This window comes from Apiospora kogelbergensis (assembly GCF_038363985.1).
Source record: "Apiospora kogelbergensis strain CBS 113332 chromosome Unknown utg000003l_segment0_segment0, whole genome shotgun sequence".
Lineage (NCBI taxonomy): Eukaryota > Fungi > Ascomycota > Sordariomycetes > Amphisphaeriales > Apiosporaceae > Apiospora > Apiospora kogelbergensis.
This window is the reverse complement of record NW_027117420.1, coordinates 889,363-906,510: the sequence shown is the minus strand read 5'-3', so window position 1 is coordinate 906,510 and position 17,148 is coordinate 889,363. Positions and strand designations below refer to the sequence as shown.

Below are 17,148 nucleotides of genomic sequence, written 5' to 3'. Positions count from 1 at the left end.
GCTACACATATGGCTCTTCTACAGACAGAACTCTGACTCTGGACCCCTACAATGCAGCGTCGAGACATTCAATAGGTAGGGCACAGCGCATGGCGCATGAGTAGCAACATCTCAGGTGCTGTTGCGCACGTCCAGTGGAGCTCAAGATCCCGCCTAAACCGCCCTGTAACGCCGCCAGGTTCTAACGGACAAATCCCGGGGTATGTACACCACGTTGTATTGTCGGGGCCCACGCCACAGTCGAGGGGGTCCCGCAATCGCATGTCGCCTGTCAAGAACTCCAGCAACCGGCCTATTCTTCTGTCTAGCTAGCAAGAAAAGAACGCATTCCATGTCGAACATTCGGATCTATCGCGGTGGCGCCTCAACATCATGCGTTTTCGACATGGACTGACGATAGGACCTGTGTCCCTGGCCCGGAGGTTCATGCACGAACAGTACGATACTTGCATGGACAAGGCGGTCTGTGGATTGAAGAAGCTTGTGCAACAACTGCCCCTTAGACGTGCTGCTGCTGCTGTCGGGCGTAGGGGACGTTTCTTGGGGGGTTACGCGGTTGAGCGATCACCTACAACAAACATCCCCCAAATCCACTCCCTGTGCTCCGCCCACACCTGATTTTTATTATGTACATACAGACGCATTCGTCGTCAGCTGCCCGTACAAAAACTTCTCATAGACGCCTATCTGGATGGAGAGGCAGATCCCCCGGCTTCCCAGTCAGGAGGATAGCTGGCCCGAGGTGGGTGGGGTGTGTTGTGTGGTGTGGGCTGGGGGACTGAGTGCTGTTAATCAAGCACCCGCCTACCCCTACCTTCTACTCCATGTTGCCATGGTTCTTATGCTTCTTATGGTTGTCACCGTCTAATACTGTCTCGCTAGCTGCATTCCCCATGCTGTCTGTATCAGAGACCCTTCAACTTTTGCCTCCGGTGTTCGTCTGTATGTCTTACAATCGACTGACACTGACACCTCCCATTCCCATATTGGTGCTTGGCTGTCTTTGCAATTGATTGATAGCGAATCGGCCCCTCCCCCCCAATCCTGACCAGGGCTGACAGACTGTATTGTACGATCGTCACCATCTGCCTCTTTTATCACGTTCAACACGACAGATAGCATCATCCCATCCAAATCGGCCCGGTGGTTTTGACAGCCAACTCCCCTGTCCCTTTCCACCTTCTCGAACATCACCACCACCGGCCAACCGGGCGGAACGAAGCTTGTGGCGCCGCTTCCTGCCCGAATCTGCAGCATTGCGTAGGTAGTGGTAGCTGGTGCTTGATCGTGCTACTACCACTGCAGTTTGCGGCTTCTTCTTCATCTTCTTTTCCGCATCTTTGACCATTGGTATCACTTCTTATCGGCTGTCCCCTTCTCTTCTAATACACGCCTAATTGCTGCATTGGCTATTTATTTAATAAGCTTTGGGGCACTACACGCGATTTCTGAAGCTACGTTCGGCCAAAAAGCAACGGCGACCTTGCCAGCTCTATTTACGATAACCTACCTACTACTTGCATAACCATTCAGACCTAACCATGCCTACGCCGTCGAGCAATCCGCCGCCAGCGTTACCGCCACGGTCTCATAGCTCTGCGTGCCCCGACGAATGGCGTGCATCCACCACCACTTCCTCATCATCCTGGCATACAGCAGACGCAGTCCGCGGGAATGGCTCTGACGAACAAGAGAGCAGCAGCAGCAGCAGTACGCATCCCGACGGCGGCAGTGGCGAAGACGCCATAATGTCGCCCGGCTCATCGACATCACATAATCAAGTCACGATGGACGATGATATGGATTCCCGATCCAACGCGGAATCGCCCCGACCCGACTCACGGAGCGGCGGGTTCAGCACCGCGCAAACGACGCCCGCACCGCCCGACCACCACCATCATCACGATCTCGATAACGGCGCATTAGCATCTACATCCTCTAAGGTCGCAGATGACGATGACGAAATGGCAGAAACACCAGAGGTTGGTGCAGCGAGTAGGAGTCGCGGCGGCAGGGGCCAAGTTCGTGAAGCGCAAACCAGGGACAGCGCTGCTACGACACCGTTGGAAGGCATGACCCCGACGGCGGTGGCCGATAGCGACAAGACGGCCGAAGCCGGCAGCAGCGTTATGTCGAACATGATACAGCATGAATATTGTGACCCCCGATGGGCTACAGCTTCTCCAATCGCAGGGTACGCATTCTATCCCCATCCATGCTCTATGCCGTCTCTTCCGCAATTGTGCTTGAGAGCAAGAATAGTTCTCCCGAGACCTTTCCCGCATTTTTGCAAAAGCTTGTTGTGGTGGTTGATATCTTACCAAATGCACAGATAATACCGACGTCATACTCTTCGTTTCTGCGGCCGGGCAGCAAGTTCCATGGGACGCAGCAGTCCGAGCGCCAGATTTACGATGTACAGGTCGAGGTTAAACATGTTGACTTCGAGGCATCGTTTATGTGCGGGTACTTGAAAATACAAGGTCAGTGCCGTTTGCTCGATAAACTCCCTTATTTGCTTGCGGCGTAGTGTTCCTGCTTGAAGCGCAAGCAAAGCACACCATATCCGCGAGCCCCCTGTATCGGAGCCAGCTCCGATCTCTCGTCAGCGTTTCCCCATACATACTACCCGAATGAAAAAGAAAAGAGACAACTGCATGTGCTGACTTATCGCGTATTCGAAAACGAAAACAGGTCTCACAGAAGACAACCCATCCCTAACAACATACTTTGAGGGTGAGATCATCGGGTCCAAGTACAATTTCCTCACGAAGCACGACAGCTGGGGTGCGAACGAAAAGATCGATCTCAATCACTGGAACAAATTCACGGCATTCCGCCCTTACGCTAAGCACGCCCGGAAGGGACCCGTGCACATTAAGGACTTGCACAACAAGGAGAACATATTCATGCGCTGGAAGGAGCACTTCTTGGTGCCCGACCATAGAGTGCGGACTATCAATGGCGCCAGCTTCGAAGGCTTCTACTATATCTGCTTCAACCAGAAGGAGGGGGGCATCAGCGGCATCTATTTCCACAGCAGGAGTGAGAAGTGAGTATGCATTCTCTCCTTGGACAGATTGATTTACTAATTTGGCTTTGCGTGTTATATAGATTCCAACAGCTGGAACTGAAGCATGTTGAGAATAGGGGGTGCTTTGGAGCCATGGAGTTCCGCTAAAGTTCTCCCTGGTCTACCATTCCTTCTGAAACAAAAGGCAATGTAAACCAACATCCCCGCTGACCGGGACTCGATACGGCGTGAAACTTGTACGATCTCTCGGGGCCGAAATCGTCGGCCTTTCCCACCAATGTGCGCATAAATGTTCGCAACAGCGAGGACGAGAATCTTCCCCACCTGGTTCGACATGATCCCGCTTGTGGGCAATATTGAAGAATCAGCGAAGACGACATATTATGTTATGCTTTTACACGAATACGTACGCCATGGCCTACGACATTATGGATTATTGGTTTCTCGAGATGGTATGGTTTTCGATTTGAAATACTTTTTTTCTGGATGACAGGTATGTATGGATTGGCAAACCAAGCTGGCTGGTTTCATTTACGATGAAACGGGCCTTGGGATAACTTTCCATACAAGCTGGACTCATCAAGGATATACACATTATACATAGCATCAGCGAACGGCGACGAAGGGTAGGGGTCTTGGACTGTTTGTCATATAGCATATAGCGGCGTACGAATTGCTTTCCTTTTCGTAAATCGTCGCGCAGCATTGGGGGGTATATTGTTTCAGGGGGGTGTCCTTTCTTTTCGCCTCAACCTTGGCCAGTTGGGTACTGTAGGCAAGGAGGGGACCGCATAAACAACTGACAACCGAATCAGACTCGGTGTATCTGAGTCATGAAAGCCACACGCACATATGTTTTGTGCATCATCATACATCCTCTTCTCATTCCAAGTCTTCGTCCCTCTTCGGTCTTCGAGTTGCTTCTCTCCGCTCTTGCGAGATTTGCAACTAAACCCTTTTTTCTCCTTTCGCGATTTCCAATCGTCTCTGCGTCCGTCCATTGCACTGGAAACGCTACCCAGTATGCCTCATGCCTCGCTTGCGGAGGACGTAGGTGCTTGTTAAAAACGTGTAGGCTTAGCACACAGCTCATGAGATGGGCTTGATCTTGAAGTGTAGAGACGTGAGACTGAAGACCAGCGCCTTGAGGTCTTGGACGAGGTAATAAAACACACGCAGGCCTTCCGGGTCGGCGGACTCGGTTACGTCAATAAGCGAACCGATCTTTGCTGTCTGTATCGATCGCTTGGGTCAGCATTTGCCCGCAACAAGTAAGGCTCGAGAAAACCTCTGACACCTCCAGTATCTACAGGTGAGCATTGCAACTACGTGACGAAGCCACTTTCTTGCCTGTGCAACAACAGGTTTCCAGCCGCGAATTCGGTCTCCTCTATCCTCCATTTACGGGCATTTCGACAAAGCAAGTGAACGACGTACCTCAAAACTAATGTGCTCGCCGCCGAAGCGGATCTCAAGCTCCTGGCGGCCGTCCTTGTTCTTCTGGGGCCACTTGCCGTCGTCCTCCTTCATGATCTCGGAGGCGCGGACGATGCGCTTGATCTCGTCGACGACAAGGCTGGAGACGCACATCTCCTTGCGAATCAGGCTGTCGTTGCGGTAGTTGCTGTTGTTGGCGTACCGCGCCACTGCCGAGCGCCCATCTCCGACCACCCGGATGTCGAACTCGAGGAACTCGTGGCCGAAGCGGCCGCTGTGCCCGGAGCTGTTTGAGTTGGAGGTAAGGTTAGCTAGTGGTCCAGCAAGGGGAGGCATGGTATGAAAAAGAGGTGAATTGCGGATGTGCGACGAGTGACAGAGCCCGGTTCGGGTGAGCTGCTTGCTGGGGGGTTGCCGTGGTGGCAGAGGTGTGCGCGCGCAATGGGAATCGACAGAAAGGCGGGGGAAGAGGCAGTGTTGACGTACTAGTACCGTATGTAGAAAGGCTCGCCGCTGGATGCTGAGTTCGCCATGATGGTGGTCGTTCTTTTACGCGAATGGGTTCGGCGGTACGGTAGCTTGTTGGTCGGATCGCGAAGTCACAGGAAATAAAGTGATGGCTCAATGTGATGCCGGCCGGCTGGTTCAGTGACGAGAGCAGCTGGGCTGTAGTGGGGCACAACTCTCGATTAGCGCCCTACTTTAGTCCAACTACAATATGCATCTATCCGGGCGCTAAGATAAGATATCGGATAAGAGCTTCCAGCCCAAACGTAAAAAGAAGGCGGTGAGTCAAACAGTGCAATAAGGGGTAATTATGGATGTCTCTCAAAGGGAACAGGTCGACATTCGTATCACAAAGGTCTGTTCCAAGCATCTTCTTCTCAATGACCCCCCTCTCTCCCTGTTGGTGTTGCTGCTAAGCACCGGCGCATTCTATGGTGTACGGCCAGATGACCAATACTGATCCTGGAAGGTGTGGGAAACACGGTGCAAAAAGGAGGTGAGCGGCTGGGCTGATAGATCTGATTGTCACTGCCAACTTCCCATCGCTTTATTGCAGACAGAGCCATTCGAAGGGATCAAGATATTGCGTGCATAAATACAGTGGTGGACGGGCTGGATAGTGACCATAGTCGGCAATATATACACCAAGGCGAGAGGAGAGGTACGTATGATTTCCAGGGAAGCAAGTGCATTTTATGACTGTTTTAAGTTATCGATATATGTATTACTCTTGGTCATGGCAATGGTCGAACAAAGGAGCATCCTGCAGATGTACAGTTGCTCTTACATCGTTTGTTCCTTATTATTGACCTTAACTGTTTAAGAGTAACCATATCTAAGCCAGGAAGGAGGCGCCCTACTTTACAGGGCATGATAGCCCCGTAGACGGCATCATTTTATCGTGAAAGTTCCGCGCCCCTAAAACAAGGAGGCATACTGGCTTACGGGGCGTGGTCACACATAACGCTCTGTAAACTCCACTATGAGAAAGATTCTTTATACATGACAAGTAACATCTGGTGAAATCACACCGAAGGTATTTGTTAGCTACAGAAAGTTACCGACATGATTACACCTATCCATAGGGTTGACTAGGCACTGAATAAAAATATGAACTCCTTTGAAAGGATCGTAAACAAACATTTCATATGACCTTGTTTCTGAACATATGCCGAGGGTTGGTAGCAAACACTGCTCACCTACAGCTTTGACTAGGGACTTGACTCTATTCCCTCCTCACTTGGCCCATCAGCCGCAACTTAATAGTTTCTCATATCATAACGGAACCGGAGAGAACCAATACGTCAACTTTGTGTGTGCTCTCGGCAAATTTCTCTGTGCTGGACAGCACATTCAGGAGTCCCCTGGATGGTGAGCTAAACATGAGGGGCTTTAATATATACTATACGTAGGAATCACACCCTAATACTTGTAAATCATAACATCGCTCGCTCTGAAATATTCTTATAATTCTAGAATTAATAGTAAGGGAGAGAGTTATTATACTTCTACTGTTTTAAGATACTAAGATACCTATCATGGGCGAGAACTGGTGATATTACCACTTACTGCAAGGAATATTATTTTATTCTTTTTTTTTCTTTTACTGTTTAGTTCAATGTCAAGATATGAGCTTATCAGAAATAAAACTCACAGCAAGGAATATAATGGGTATTCTGTAAATGTACAACTTCAAGCCCAGGATCTATTGTAAACTTATCTCAAGCGTGGACTTTATATCGCGTTCATGACACCGAACCTTTGCCACTTTTACTAAATGCTGTCTGAGAGATGTTTGATGTATATTGAACGTAACTCAAACTTTTCTACTGCAATTCACATAACCTTGTTGGTTGGTCTATGGGTGGTTCTCTATTAAAGCCCAGAAGATGAGCTGTCAAGATGGGTGAACTATGGTTCATTACAAATAACAAAGCCTCTACGTCTGAGCTATTCGCGGGTGATAAAATATGTGAAGCTCTTTTGTGACATGATGGATGCTGAGCACGACGATTCAGCCTCAGCTGCCAGCGTCGTCTGCATCTCAGTTAACCCTCCGGATGTAGAGAAACTCACGATATATGTCCCTGATTGCCTTCGGTCATTTGGTCCATTGAAACGACACAGAGAAGATTAGCATAGCCCCTGCACTAAGAATGTGTCCTCGGTTATCAGATGGAGACAATGTAAAATGCCCACGATGCTAAGAGGTGCCTGCAACCTATCCCTCTGTAGTCTTTACCACTGACGAACTATCGAGGCTCCGCCCTTATGCTTCTAGCTACAAACAATACCCAGTCACAGGTAATTATTTCCCTCCTTCCTCCCTCTGTAGTTTCTGCCTCTGACGAACTATTGAGGTTCCGTTCCTCTGCTTCCAACTACAAACAATACCCAATTACAGGTAATTATCCCCCTCCTTCTGTAGTCTCTGCCTCTGACGAACTATCGAGGTTCCGCTCCTCTGCTTCCAACTACAAACAATACCAAGTCACAGGTAAAATATTCTCTCCTTCCTCCCTCTTTCGACAACACACAAGCCCTCTCTTTTCAACAACACTCGGTTTCCTACTTCTCTCCTTCCGACTATACATAATAATCCGCTCTTCTCCCTTTGACTGAACACAGCACTTGGCCATAGGTAATCATCTCCCTCTTCTCACTTGCACCATACACTCCCGGTCTGATCCTTTATCTCCACTTCCATCGATCGTCTTCAGGTCTTCTTTGAATTTCTTCGCTCTTCATCACATCTCCTCACCTTTCTTCGCCCTACACGGTAAGAAAGCAGCGTACTAACGTATCATAATTCATTATAATAGCCTTCCGGATCTCTACTCTCATCAACCAACCCTTCCGAAAAAATGCCCGTCTCCAACTCTACTTCGCTCTCCGAGCGTGATCTCCAAATGATCTCGGTCTTGCTTCTGGACGCCAAGAAGAAACATGTAAGTTCTATCTCGAATCGATACCTGAAAAGAGTCTCTGTCCGGTCCTCGCCCTTTTTGTTCCGTTGCCAATCCTCACTCTACTTGTTACTTTTCCTCTTGCTTCTTCCCTCGGACAAGCGAGCCACTCATTACACCCAGAATTAAAGGCATTCTGTTTGCCAGAGGAAAGAAGAAAAGTAGTAACCAAACTGACCATACCTCTCTTTCGTTTTGGAGCAGAAGGACCTCACCACATCCATGGACTGGGATGCTTACACCGGCGCTCTAGGCTTGAAGGGCTCCAAGGAGGCCAAGACGGCCTTTGAGTTGACCTGGTGCAAGGTCCGCAATATTGCCAACACCGTTGGCTCTGGCGGTGGACAGGTCTCTTCTGGCAGCGGCACTCTTGCCCCGGCTGCTCCCAAGAAGAAGAAGGCTACGACTGCCTCTGCCGGAAGCCGTAAGCGCAAGGCCCCTGCCAGCAGCGCGAAGGCCGATGACGATGACGACGACAGCGACGTTGACCACATGGCTGTTCAGAAGCGAGCTCGTCGCGCTAATGCCCCAGAGCCTGTCCAGGCCGAGGACGAGCCTGCCATGATCAAGGAAGAGGAAGGAATTTTCGGCTGGGATGGCAAGTTCGACGAAATTTGATTGCCACATGCACAGTGTCATGTGATTAGAAGAATATATCTTCTAGGGAATTGGGAGAAATCGCCGAGGTTAAAACAGCAGCATGGAAAGACGAAGCCATCAACGATCTCAGCTCTACTGGGCCTTCTTCTTCTCCGTTGTGTTTTCAGTCTCGGATTCACTTGATTTCATCCTTTCAGTTGCTGGTAGGAAACAGGTAAAATGCTCGCCATTGAAGGCGGCATAGTCTCGGAAGTGTTAGGAGGGTGTCTCATCAGCACAATCATGGACTCACTCAAGCATAGTTTATGGAAATGCATGAAATTGACACAGAAACTTGATGATCGCGACTAGCAAGCACAACTCACTCGCAGATAGTATGCTTTGTATTCCGGTATTGGACTGTTCAGTGACTCCAAGGGCTCGTGGAACCACCTTACGTCTCTGACGTCAAGTTGTAAGTGGATTGGCGAAACTTGCTGCTCTCGAAGGCCCTGATTATTCTTCTGATGTTGAAAAAACCTACCTACATCCATTATTTCCTGGGTCACGGTGATCATCTCTTAGTGTCTTGAATATTATCCTTCAGAAGTGTTACGTGACTTTCTCCCGTGTTGATAATTCATGGCTAACTGGCACAAGGTGTGTAAGGGCGTTGCAACTGAGACATAACAATCTCCCCACAACACGAGCATCAACTGACCGTCCCACGGAAAACCGAGACAGGCCCGGACGACCGAAGGGGCGACCCGCGGACAAGTCCAGCAGCCGGTGTATTGTGAAGGCTGAGAGCCAGTAAAGATAGAACATGAAAGATAACCTCGCATCATATCGTGATTAACTCAAAAGGACTCAATAGCACTCACGCCACGGGGTTAATCCTGCGTGTGCAAAATACAAGTCACGGCCACAGCCGTGGGCATAAAAAAAACCAAAAACCCTGTGCCAGTAGTTTGGCGAATATAACTCCGATAACACCTATCGTATGACGGTTTCGTGACGGCACTGCCTCAAAATTTGTTCTTCTTCCGCCTTTACTTTTCATCCCATTCGCCACTTCCCTTTGCCCTCAGTAGCGGCCCATTGGCTGTTCCCGACCTCCCATTACCTCGGCGGTATTTCCGAAGGGGTTTTCCGCGTTGTTGTTGCTGTTGTTCTTATTGCCGGGCGTGCTGCCGGAGTAGGTGTTCTTCGGGGGCTTGACGCCGCCAGCGCTGTCCGAGCCAAAGCCGTAGTCGTCCAGTTCCTGTGGATCCTTAGGCCATTCGCGCTCGTCGTTGCGCTTCCTTCGAAGATGGAAAAGGTACAGGACGATGAACAGTCCGAGCAATGCCACGCCTCTACAGTAAGCATAGGTAAAAGGCCAGCAAGTCAGCAACCGGATCGAACGAAGGCACCAAGAAAGCAAATAATAAATAGGGTTGAAGCATGTAAGCTTACACGACGGTCCCGATGACGATGGGTGTCTTCTTGTCGCCGCTCGAGGGCTTTTCGCAGAGGGGGTCCCCGGGGTTCTTGTCGCAGTCGACGCGAGGTAAGAGGATGGATGGCATCTTGGGACAGACTAAAGTGGGTGCTCGCTGATCGTGGGCTGGTTTTGGAAAGTGGCGCGCTTCTCTGTGTCCCTTCTCGGCGTTCGTCGGCAAGAGTGGTGGTATGTACAATGGCAGAAGTCGGGCGCGACCAGTCAATAGCTGTTGCCGAAGTCTTGAAGTATATGGCCGTTGATATCGTATGGAGTTTCCGAGGCAAAGAGCGCGAGAGGGATCCTGCCTCTAGATGGTGCACGATGACGAAGAGCGACGGCTTCAACGGGCGCTGTGGGGAATTGGCCAATCGAATGGTGGTGCCAAGCACGAAATAGATCGACAGACAGCCGACGACCCGAACGAGCAGCCACAAACGAGCGACAAGACAAGAGAGAAGGAGAAGAGAGAGACAACCTCGGAGGGGTGTGAGCGAACGTATGTACCGGATATGAAAAAATCGCTTTTCTCTCTCTCTCTCGTTTCGGGGAAGATGGCTTGTCGAAGGAAGGAAGGAGGAGGAGAGAAGAGGAAAGAGAAGGGATGAATCGAAAGGAATGGAGACGGAGATGAACGTCGGTCAGCAGCGGTCGTGGTGAGCAGAGACAATCATTTCTGGGACAGGCCTAGTAGTAGTACAAGATGGCAGAAGAAGGGGACACACGCCTAACGCAGACACGGAATTCGCGGCGTGCATTGAGACTGCCATCCCTGGAAACTAGCCCCTGTCCTGAAAGCCTGTCTCTGAATCCTGGGGGGCCCATCCAGACGGTCTGATTGGCCCCTTTCTGAGGACACCCTCTAAAACGCCCCCTAAAGAAAGTCGCCCTGTCGCTACCCGCCCAGAACCCGCCCGCCGCTCCACCGATCAATTGACCCCTTCTGGAAAACACCCTTGGCTCTTGGCTGGCGCTGCTTTTGGCAGAGAGGCGTTGGTGTTTCGCATTGAACGACTGGTCCTTGCAATTAGGGAATGGCAGGCCGTGATAGGTCACATGCCGTTTGTGCGACCTTTTCGGCTGTTCTGCAATATTACCTAATCGGCAGTTTAACATGCTCTTTTCAACATCCAGCGGCAGCTTTCCCATCGAACGCCAGCTATCGTATCTGCCTATTACTCCGTGCCACCGCCTCCCAGCTGCTCCACGGCGCGATACGAGAAGAGAAACCCACCGACGCCGAATGCACAGCAACGCAACGGGCACTTCAGAGCCAGGTTGGGCGGAAGAGGGAAGAGACATTACAGCAACCGTATGCAAGAAGAGAAACCTAGTCTCATAACACAACAACTCTCTTGGGCAGGATGATCGTCATTTGAGACAAGCGGAGTTACCAAAATTAGAATCACACTGACGACCCATGGACTCGATTGGCTGCACGCAGCGGCTGGTGTCGAATTAAGATTTCCTGGCTATCTCCATTTCTCGTCATCCTCACAAACAACATTTCCTATCGAAACTTTTATCCCTGCAAATAGGGTTTTCCCTTGCTTCTTCTTTTATTCGATACTCAACAGCAAAACAACCGCACCCACCTTGGAAACTTGTCCTCAGACGTAGAAACTCAAACGCTCTACAGAGCCGTTCCCACACATGCCGCAGCTTTATCCCAACGGCCCGTTGGTTCTATGTCAAAGTAATTTCTGGTAAAGTAACCGTTACTGTGTGCGGCGGCGGCGGCGGCGGCCGTGCCCGTGCCGCCTCCCACGTGTATCCCGCCACCCGCGACGGCGTGAGTGGCACTTCAAATGAATATGACGCCGTAAATAGGGGGGAAGCGTGGGCAGGTCAAGACCCCAGAGCTGTCGGGACCCTGCGCTCGCAAGTGCTTCTATCCCGGGATAGCATAGCGTCGCCAAGAACAGGACGAACACAGCCAACATCATCCCCGCGGTATTGCCACGACAAAAACTGCACACTAGGACAAGGTACCACAAGAGCCAGCCTATGAGGATGACAGCGATGGGGGTCTCGCTATTGAAATAGTAGACTTCATTCTCGTCCGTGATGGCCATTATCCTCTCGAAGGGAAAGCTGGAGTTGAGGCTTGGTGTGCCCGCAACCAGCAATAGCCCAAGCTTCAGGCCCCAATAGAGCATGTATACGCACATGACCCACGATGTGACCGCCAAGAGAGCGCGCACGAAGGCACGTAAGGCAGGGTGGAGCGCCAGGATGATGAGCCAAACGAGGCAGAAGTTGCTGATCTGCATTTTGTCCTGCCAGAGGCTTTTTTTCCGTTCAAATCTCAGCTCGCTGTATTTCTGAAGCTATTAGTCACGGCACAATACACTTTCGATTGTGTTGTTAAGAACTGAAATAGAGATGGCAAAGGCCTGCTTCTCTTATACAGCTGCCCGGTGCATATGGTGGCTTGAGGCTATAGCTTTGTGCTGTTTGAGTAGTTATTATATTAAAACAAAGGCACTATAATGTGATGAAAGAGGAAATGATTGTATTGAACCTTTCTTTGTGCCATTTTAGGTCCGTACTTGACTACGGGAGGCATACCTCCAGAGTGCGGACGAGGATTCAGCTTGGTTCGGAAGACCAATAGCTAGCGGCGTCCGGATAGACACCTACTTGATAAGTAGCTTCTTAAGTCCTCTCTAGGTCTTTGAAATAAATGCGTGAGGATACACAACAGCTGTTCCACGGTCTCCAATCATCGGAAGTATAAAAATGTAGTGAATGTGTCTCAGTAATCCTGAGCACTTCTGCATGCAATTCTGATAATTGCATTTTCCTCACTAGACGGACCAGACCCCTATCTTTTTCACACACACTTGACTAGCTTTTCCATACAGAGGTATTGTAGCGTGGCATACATGGAGCATGGTCTTGCCGTTATTGTTCCATTTGGTAATTTTGACTGTGGCCCACGTGGAGGAGAACGTCGAGTCAACATCCGTTCCCTTTCCCTTTTGAAATGTAAGATATGGCAGTGGTAGCTCGGAGTGTACTTTGTCAATTTCGGCTCCGGTGTTCTCATAATATGTGACAAGACACGGCACTTCGCTCTTTTGGCGCTACTATAACGGCCCAGAAGCCTGCTGGCTGAAGAAAAAGAAGCTGAGTCGAGATGGAGTATTGGGCTTATGAACGTTGTTTCACTTGGCATCATATAGATAATTTTTATTAGCTATAATCAAGTACAATTATTATCTTTCATAATATGATAGGATACAAAAGAAATAATTAACTGCCAAGAACGTAGATTCTAAGGAACAATTTTTGAAAAGGAAGATTATGGAATTGGCTCCTTCAACCGCAGCCTGCTTCGGAGCCACAACGCCTTTGTCGACTACCTCACCACCGATGACATCCTGTTGCTGGTAACCCAGGGGACAAGTTTATCACTTGGAGTTAGGGCTGCCCATGTAGGGATCACACTGTGGTGTATTGCGGTTGAAGGTCGGGAACTGGCCGAAGAGCTGCTTCATGTACGTTATAGTTCTGCCAGGTTATGTCCCAGGCCACCTTGTTCTGGATGTGCGTAAGGACGGCTAGCGGCCCCAGGAATATCACTTACCCTAAAGTCGGATCTGGGATACATAACTCATTAAACTAGTCTCTATTGCTCTTGGTGGCCTGCCTGTGCACACCACTGCCGTCCTATTTGGCTGGCTTGTACACACGACCGCCGTCCTTGTTGGGCTTGGTGGTCTGCCTGCGCACATCACCGACATAGATTCTGGCCGGCTTGCGCCCATGGCCGCCCATACTAGGACCCGGGGAAATAACCGATCCTCCCGGTATGAATAAGCCCGGTCTTAGACGAGTACCAGGGCCGGGACTTGTGACACTAGTAGATGATGACCTTGGGAAAGTGCCAGACCCAGTAACATGCTCTGGGGATACCACGCGGTTCTCAATTTCTAAGCCATCCTCTACCTCGACCTCAGGGTCAAAGGTGTCAACAGTGCTGGCCGGGAAGCTTTGGCTGCCCCCTCCGATCCCTGGCTCGACGGCCTGCACTTCAGAGGCGATAGGCCCCGCGAACGCTAAGCGAGACAGACCGCCTAATGATATGGTGGGTAGAAGCACCTTGTTAACGAGATGAGCTTCATTTTGGCGTGTAGTGAAAGGGAAGGCTGAGGTTCATTTTGAGATCAGGTTTGACAATAGTAATGTAGGTTGTTGCTGAGGACCAGAGAGTAGGAAATGGATGATTGTGTCTGAATATTTCCAAATTTTTTATCGCATTAGCGAATTGCTTTTATAGTACTTCTTTTACGGTCCAACATGGTGGATTTCTGCGTAATTCGGGCAGGATTGGAATGTTTTTCTTAGGGTATCATTATGTGTTGACAACAACTAGGTAAATAGCATCATCGCAAAAATCCAGTTAAAGAGCTTCTTCTATCTAACACCTCTATGATGGGGCCATGCAGCTTAGGTATCTGTATCTCTATTCTAGTGCACAGTCAGCTTCCGGTATTCGAATTATTTTCATTATAGGCCAACATCTTCAAGATTGGTTTTTTTTGGAAGGCTGACCGTTAAATCCTACAATGTTGTGTTATCCATCCCGAATTGCGAAAACCGGCGCGACTTATGCTTCAACACCCCCTTCCTATGTTGCACCGACTAAAACTCGGAATTGGGCGAGCGAAAATAGGGATTGGGTGGTTCGCCGGCCGAAGCCGCCGTATTACTTGAGCAACCGTGGCTTGAGGGTCGCGCCTGCCCCCTTTCCGACGAGGAAACGAACCATACGTGCATATGTTGCCCAGCGATGCGGCTACACGCAGCGCTCTGTATACCATGTTGGAACCAAAGCCCGGGACGGCGTTGACATCTGCCCGGTGGTGATCGAGGAGCTTCACTATCACGTCTTTCCTGGTCGTAACGGACGGTGATCCGCAGTAGAGTTTTGCGGAGCCCAGCGAATACTACTAGTTTCTTCCCTACCGCATAACTATGTCTGATTAGATCATCGGTGTTCCAGCCTACTAGATTTACGATGGTGCGCAAAGGGTTCCGGGAGCTGAGCCATGCATCATCCATGCGGGCACCACGGCGGTAAAAATGGGGAACAATATCGAGGCAACCCTAGTCAGCAGCAGGGACCAGAAGCTGGGGAAATTATGCTTTGTACCGTCCATATCTGTTGCGCCGGACTAGTCCTCATGATACTTCAGCATCGGTTCATGGGTAGGCTAACGACGATGAGAGCGTCGCTACGCAGGGCCGTACATGTTCACGATCGGATACCATAAAGTATATAGTACCACAGCATTGAAGGGTTGACTCATGGTCTACAGTAATACCAATCCCGGATGCCAGTCGTAATGGCGAGCTGCAGCATGCGGGGGATGAAAGACGTAGGTCGGGGACGCCTGCAGGTTGAATATATTCTGCCGATGTTTCTCAAACACTCAGTTTGGTTCGAGCTTTGTCCTTCTTAATTGGCAATATACACTGGCGTCGACTTAGTCGAGGTGTAAATGTCTAAAGAGTGTGAATTTTACTTCAAGAGCTGCGGGCAAGTTATCCAACCCCCTTTCTTTGGGCAGTTGAACACGCCACAGCCCAACCGCTCGGTGTCGTGACCAGCTTTGCAGTATTACTCCGCACACTATTCTAGGCACATTGTGCGACCTAACGCATTTTATTTCTCTGGTATCAGCGTCCAGGAGAGAGCTACTGATAGTCACCGACAATATCATTTTCGGCATTGCGGTGCTTCATGAAATGTTCAAAATCCTTGTCTATATATCACGAAGGGTTAGCTTGACTAGTTCTACCCCTTTTCAAGGGGAAGGCGGCAAACACTTACAGCTGATCTTTCCCTCGCCATCCACGTTGTTCACCAAGCGGTCAACCTCGGTGTCGGTGACGGGCTCCGCTAGGTCGGCCATGAGCTGACGGAATTGGGCCTGTGTGATGGAGCCGTTCATCGAAGGCTCGAACTGCTTCCAGGCCTTGGCGTACTCCTCGCTCGGATCGACCACCGGCGGGTAGGGCTGGCCTGTCATCATGGTGATGAACTCTGGGATGCTGGGTTAGTGCCAAGTCCTCGGTGTAGGATACTACCCCCGACGAAGGAGAAGGGGATACATGCCGTTGAAGTTGATGGTTCCGTCGCCGTCAAGGTCGACCTCCTTGATGATCTGCTGCACCTCTGCCTCGGTGGGTTGCTTCCCGGGGCTGCTGGACATGACCTTGGCGAACTCCTCGACAGTGATGTTTCCTATTCGTCGACTTAGTGACGAACATAGTGTGGAACCTGTGTTTCTCAGGCCCTGTACTCACCACCCTTGTCGTCATCCTATTGTGGTGGTTAGAGTCAACGTAGCTCCGGCATGTATGCTGGCGACTTGGAATTGGGACTCACATAAGAATCGAACAAGTCCTTGAAGACGGCGATTTCTTCTTGAGACAGAATTCTAGTCTGTTCCAATTTCCGGTGTTAGCGGTTGGTCTGGCTGGTAATAGTATGTGCGTATCCCTTTTGCCTGCTGCATGAGGGGTTGTTGTGACCGAGACCCACCATGGTTGACAGTAGGTAGTCTAAAGATCAGACGATTAATAGAAACAGAAGTCGGTGGACTAGGCGACGGGACGGCAGAGACGAGACGAAGATGCAAGCAAGGACAAAAGAATTATGAACGTGAAACTATCTTGGTCAAGAGCCGCGAGACTACGCGGTGTGCTGCATGAAATAAATACCCTCCAGTCTCCAGTGGGCAGTGGGGGGGGTCCCAGCAATGTGGTTTGTGGTTTGTGGTATGTGGCGTTTGCTGCCAGCACACTTGGACCGGGCCGGGCCAACTGGGGGGACAAAACCACCCCAAAAGTTAGTGAGATGAAACGAACTCCTGTGTTGCGCATTGCATGATCGACACAGGCCGACGACACACAAGGATCATTCGACACCTTAGACCTCTATCTATGTATGATCTATCTGGCAATGGCTCTATGATAGGTTAGGTAATGTTAGGTAAGTCTACGCAGTCTACGCAGTCTACGCAGTCTACGCAGTCTACGCAGTCTACGCAGTCTACGCACCAGCGACAGACGGCTGTCCGGCTAGGACAATCCTTGCAGCAATTCGGACCCCTACCGCCCCGCAACTG

At 50.2% G+C, this 17,148-nt stretch overlaps 7 protein-coding genes across 7 annotated transcripts; 2 read left to right on the top strand and 5 right to left on the bottom strand.

Annotated features, from left to right (window-relative positions):
* Positions 1-1,541: 1,541 nt before the first annotated feature.
* Positions 1,542-3,181, top strand: PG998_004997 (Vacuolar import and degradation protein; the record flags this gene model as incomplete). Its single annotated transcript, XM_066871815.1, has 4 exons — positions 1,542-2,194; positions 2,263-2,483; positions 2,695-3,052; positions 3,115-3,181. The coding sequence occupies 4 exons, from the start codon at positions 1,542-1,544 to the stop codon at positions 3,179-3,181; spliced, it is 1,299 nt and encodes a 432-aa protein (XP_066731912.1).
* Positions 3,182-4,123: 942 nt separating this feature from the next.
* PG998_004996 (Mago nashi protein) lies at positions 4,124-5,004 on the bottom strand (the record flags this gene model as incomplete). The annotated part of the gene is made up of 3 exons (XM_066871814.1): positions 4,124-4,267; positions 4,472-4,757; positions 4,958-5,004. The coding sequence occupies 3 exons, from the start codon at positions 5,002-5,004 to the stop codon at positions 4,124-4,126; spliced, it is 477 nt and encodes a 158-aa protein (XP_066731911.1).
* A 2,838-nt stretch (positions 5,005-7,842) lies between these two features.
* PG998_004995 (uncharacterized protein) lies at positions 7,843-8,562 on the top strand (the record flags this gene model as incomplete). The annotated part of the gene is made up of 2 exons (XM_066871813.1): positions 7,843-7,926; positions 8,149-8,562. The coding sequence occupies 2 exons, from the start codon at positions 7,843-7,845 to the stop codon at positions 8,560-8,562; spliced, it is 498 nt and encodes a 165-aa protein (XP_066731910.1).
* A 1,048-nt stretch (positions 8,563-9,610) lies between these two features.
* On the bottom strand, positions 9,611-10,094 carry PG998_004994 (uncharacterized protein; the record flags this gene model as incomplete). Its single annotated transcript, XM_066871812.1, has 2 exons — positions 9,611-9,881; positions 9,982-10,094. The coding sequence occupies 2 exons, from the start codon at positions 10,092-10,094 to the stop codon at positions 9,611-9,613; spliced, it is 384 nt and encodes a 127-aa protein (XP_066731909.1).
* Positions 10,095-11,724: 1,630 nt separating this feature from the next.
* On the bottom strand, positions 11,725-12,279 carry PG998_004993 (uncharacterized protein; the record flags this gene model as incomplete). The annotated part of the gene is made up of 1 exon (XM_066871811.1): positions 11,725-12,279. One exon carries the CDS (start codon positions 12,277-12,279, stop codon positions 11,725-11,727), a length of 555 nt encoding a protein of 184 aa, XP_066731908.1.
* Positions 12,280-13,681: 1,402 nt separating this feature from the next.
* Positions 13,682-14,313, bottom strand: PG998_004992 (uncharacterized protein; the record flags this gene model as incomplete). Its single annotated transcript, XM_066871810.1, has 2 exons — positions 13,682-14,160; positions 14,304-14,313. The coding sequence occupies 2 exons, from the start codon at positions 14,311-14,313 to the stop codon at positions 13,682-13,684; spliced, it is 489 nt and encodes a 162-aa protein (XP_066731907.1).
* Positions 14,314-15,712: 1,399 nt separating this feature from the next.
* PG998_004991 (calmodulin) lies at positions 15,713-16,565 on the bottom strand (the record flags this gene model as incomplete). The annotated part of the gene is made up of 6 exons (XM_066871809.1): positions 15,713-15,780; positions 15,849-16,069; positions 16,130-16,262; positions 16,325-16,340; positions 16,407-16,463; positions 16,563-16,565. The coding sequence occupies 6 exons, from the start codon at positions 16,563-16,565 to the stop codon at positions 15,713-15,715; spliced, it is 498 nt and encodes a 165-aa protein (XP_066731906.1).
* Between the last annotated feature and the right edge of the window lie 583 nt (positions 16,566-17,148).